This window comes from Condylura cristata, unplaced genomic scaffold (assembly GCF_000260355.1).
Source record: "Condylura cristata isolate star-nosed mole 26May11 unplaced genomic scaffold, ConCri1.0 scaffold00027, whole genome shotgun sequence".
Taxonomy (NCBI): domain Eukaryota; kingdom Metazoa; phylum Chordata; class Mammalia; order Eulipotyphla; family Talpidae; genus Condylura; species Condylura cristata.
This window is the reverse complement of record NW_004567128.1, coordinates 107,701-109,837: the sequence shown is the minus strand read 5'-3', so window position 1 is coordinate 109,837 and position 2,137 is coordinate 107,701. Positions and strand designations below refer to the sequence as shown.

The following is a 2,137-nucleotide window of genomic DNA, read 5'->3' as shown; positions in this document are numbered from 1 at the left end:
GGGCGCAGCGGACCCCCCCTGGCTCCCCGCTGCTCCCCTCAGCCCTGGGTCTCAGTGCAGCCGTCTGTCCTGCTCCCTGCTCTGGCTCTGGGGGGTCCCCTCAGTCCTGCATCTGTGTCCTGCACCCCAGCTTTTGTTCAGGGAATTCTGGAGTCATTGGGGGCGCCCTGGTGGCCTGGGGGTCCCCCTCAGGCGGTCAGTGCTGCAGCCTGAGGCCAGGGACGGTCCTCGGGGCGCAGCAGACCCCTCCGGTCTCCCCGCTGCTCCCCTCCGCCGTGTGTCTCAGTGCATCCGTCTGTCCTGCTCCCCGCTCTGGCTCTGGGGGGTCCTCTCGCCCCTGCATCTCAGTCCTGCACCCCAGCTTTGTTCAGGGACTTCTGGAGTAGTTGGGGGCGCCCTGGTGGCCTGGGGGTCCCCCTCAGGCGGTCAGTGCTGCAGCCTGAGGCCAGGGAGGGACCTCAGGGCGCAGCAGCTCCCCGCTCTGGCTCTGGGGGGTCCCCTCACCCCCGCATCTCTGTCCTGCACCCCAGCTCTCGGATGCATGAACAACTACATCTGTAAAATAATTGGGGGGTCTCCCTCGTGGTGCAGGGCTGAGTCTGAGCACGAGTGCGCTCCCCACTGGCCAGGGAGGGACCCCAGGGCGCTCCCCGCTGCCCCCTGCCCTGGTCCTCCCTCCCTGAGCCCAGCAAGGGCACCCCAGAGACCGCGCTCAAGTCTCTTTATCGTGGGAGTCTGCACCCCGCGGCCACAGAGACGCTCGGGGTGGCCACGCTCATCTGTGTGCACCCCGCGGGGAACATCACATCCAGAGATAAGCGGGGGCCCCCCGTACCCCGCATGGTTACCGGGTCAGAGAATGACAGACCCGAGCACCGTCTAGGAACTGCCTCTCGGGGTTCATCCCCGCCCAGAGTGCCCGAGACCCCCCAAAGCCCGTGGCACAGAACCACACTCTTGTTTTTTTGCGAAAAAAGGTTCAGCTGTTTGCACCCCGGAAACAGGAAGCTTCCTCCACCCCCAGCACCCGGGGATGGGGCCAGCGCAGGGGAGACCTGTCCCTGTGCCCGTCTTCTGAACCCCACTTCCAATCAGTGGGTGGCAGCTAAGTCCACAGGGCCCCCCCGGGGGGGCCCCAGACCTTCCTGCCCCCCACCCGAGGCCGGGGACCTCGGAACCCACGGGGGCCTCACCAAGGGCTTTCAAAGCCCCCCCAGACACAACGGCAGCTGGGGGCACCCCGGGGCGCCCCCAAACCACACGTGTCCCCCACGCCGCCCACCGGACGCACCTGCTGGGGTGGCCGTGACCCCCTCGCCGCCGAGCTGAGCCACGGGGCGACGCCCCCGGGTCCGTGGGGGCCGTTAGTGTTTCAGGAAGCGGCCGTGAGTTAGTGGGGTGCAGGGGGCGCGGGGGGCTCACCAGACTGCTTGAAGCACAGCTTCTTCTTCTGGTAGGCGATGAAGCTGGACACGGCGCCGACCACGGCCACCACCACGCTCCCGATGATGCCCGACAGCACCCCGGGGGAGTCGGCTGGGGGGCGACACGGCGCGTGAGCACCCCAGGAAGCGGCTGGGGCGTCCCCGAACCCCCGGCCCGTGCTGGGGCTCGGCCACGGTGCAGCCGCTCCCTCGGGGGTGTGCGGGCTCCCCAGGGGTCTCGGTCAGAAAGGGGGTGCGACGTGAACAAGAAGGGGAGCGGAAGGCAGAGCTCGAGGCAGGGTGCTTGGGGAGCCCCAACGTGGGCTCTCATCCTGCTACAAGATGGAAGGGGCTGGCTGCACCCCCGTTCCTGGCCAGGCACCCCCGTTCCTGGCCGGGCACCCCTGATCTTGGCCGGCGCCCCCATTCCTGATGGGGCACCCCTGTTCCTGATGGGGCACCCCTGTTGTGGGTGGGGCACTTCCATTCCCAGTGGGGCACCCCCATTCCCGGCCAGGCACCCCGGTTCCTGGCCGGGCACCCCGGTTCCTGGCCGGGGAACGCCCGTTCCTGTTGGGGCCCCTGTGTTCCTGGCCGGACACCCCTATTCCTGGCCAGGCACCCCTTATCTTGGCCGGCACCCCATTCCTGATGGGGCACCCCCGTTCCTGACGGGTCACCCTTGTTCCTAACAGGGCACCCCTGATCTTGGC

The 2,137-nt window shown here is 68.6% G+C and overlaps 1 protein-coding gene across 1 annotated transcript in view; it reads right to left on the bottom strand.

Annotated features, from left to right (window-relative positions):
- The window catches only part of LOC101620415 (CD99 antigen-like), a 10,282-nt gene that overhangs the window by 4,090 nt on the left and 4,055 nt on the right, over window positions 1-2,137 (bottom strand). Inside the window, exon 5 of the mRNA XM_012730227.1 lies at window positions 1,423-1,536. Within this exon, the coding sequence (XP_012585681.1) occupies window positions 1,423-1,536 (114 nt within the window). The remainder of the gene's footprint in view (window positions 1-1,422; window positions 1,537-2,137) is intronic.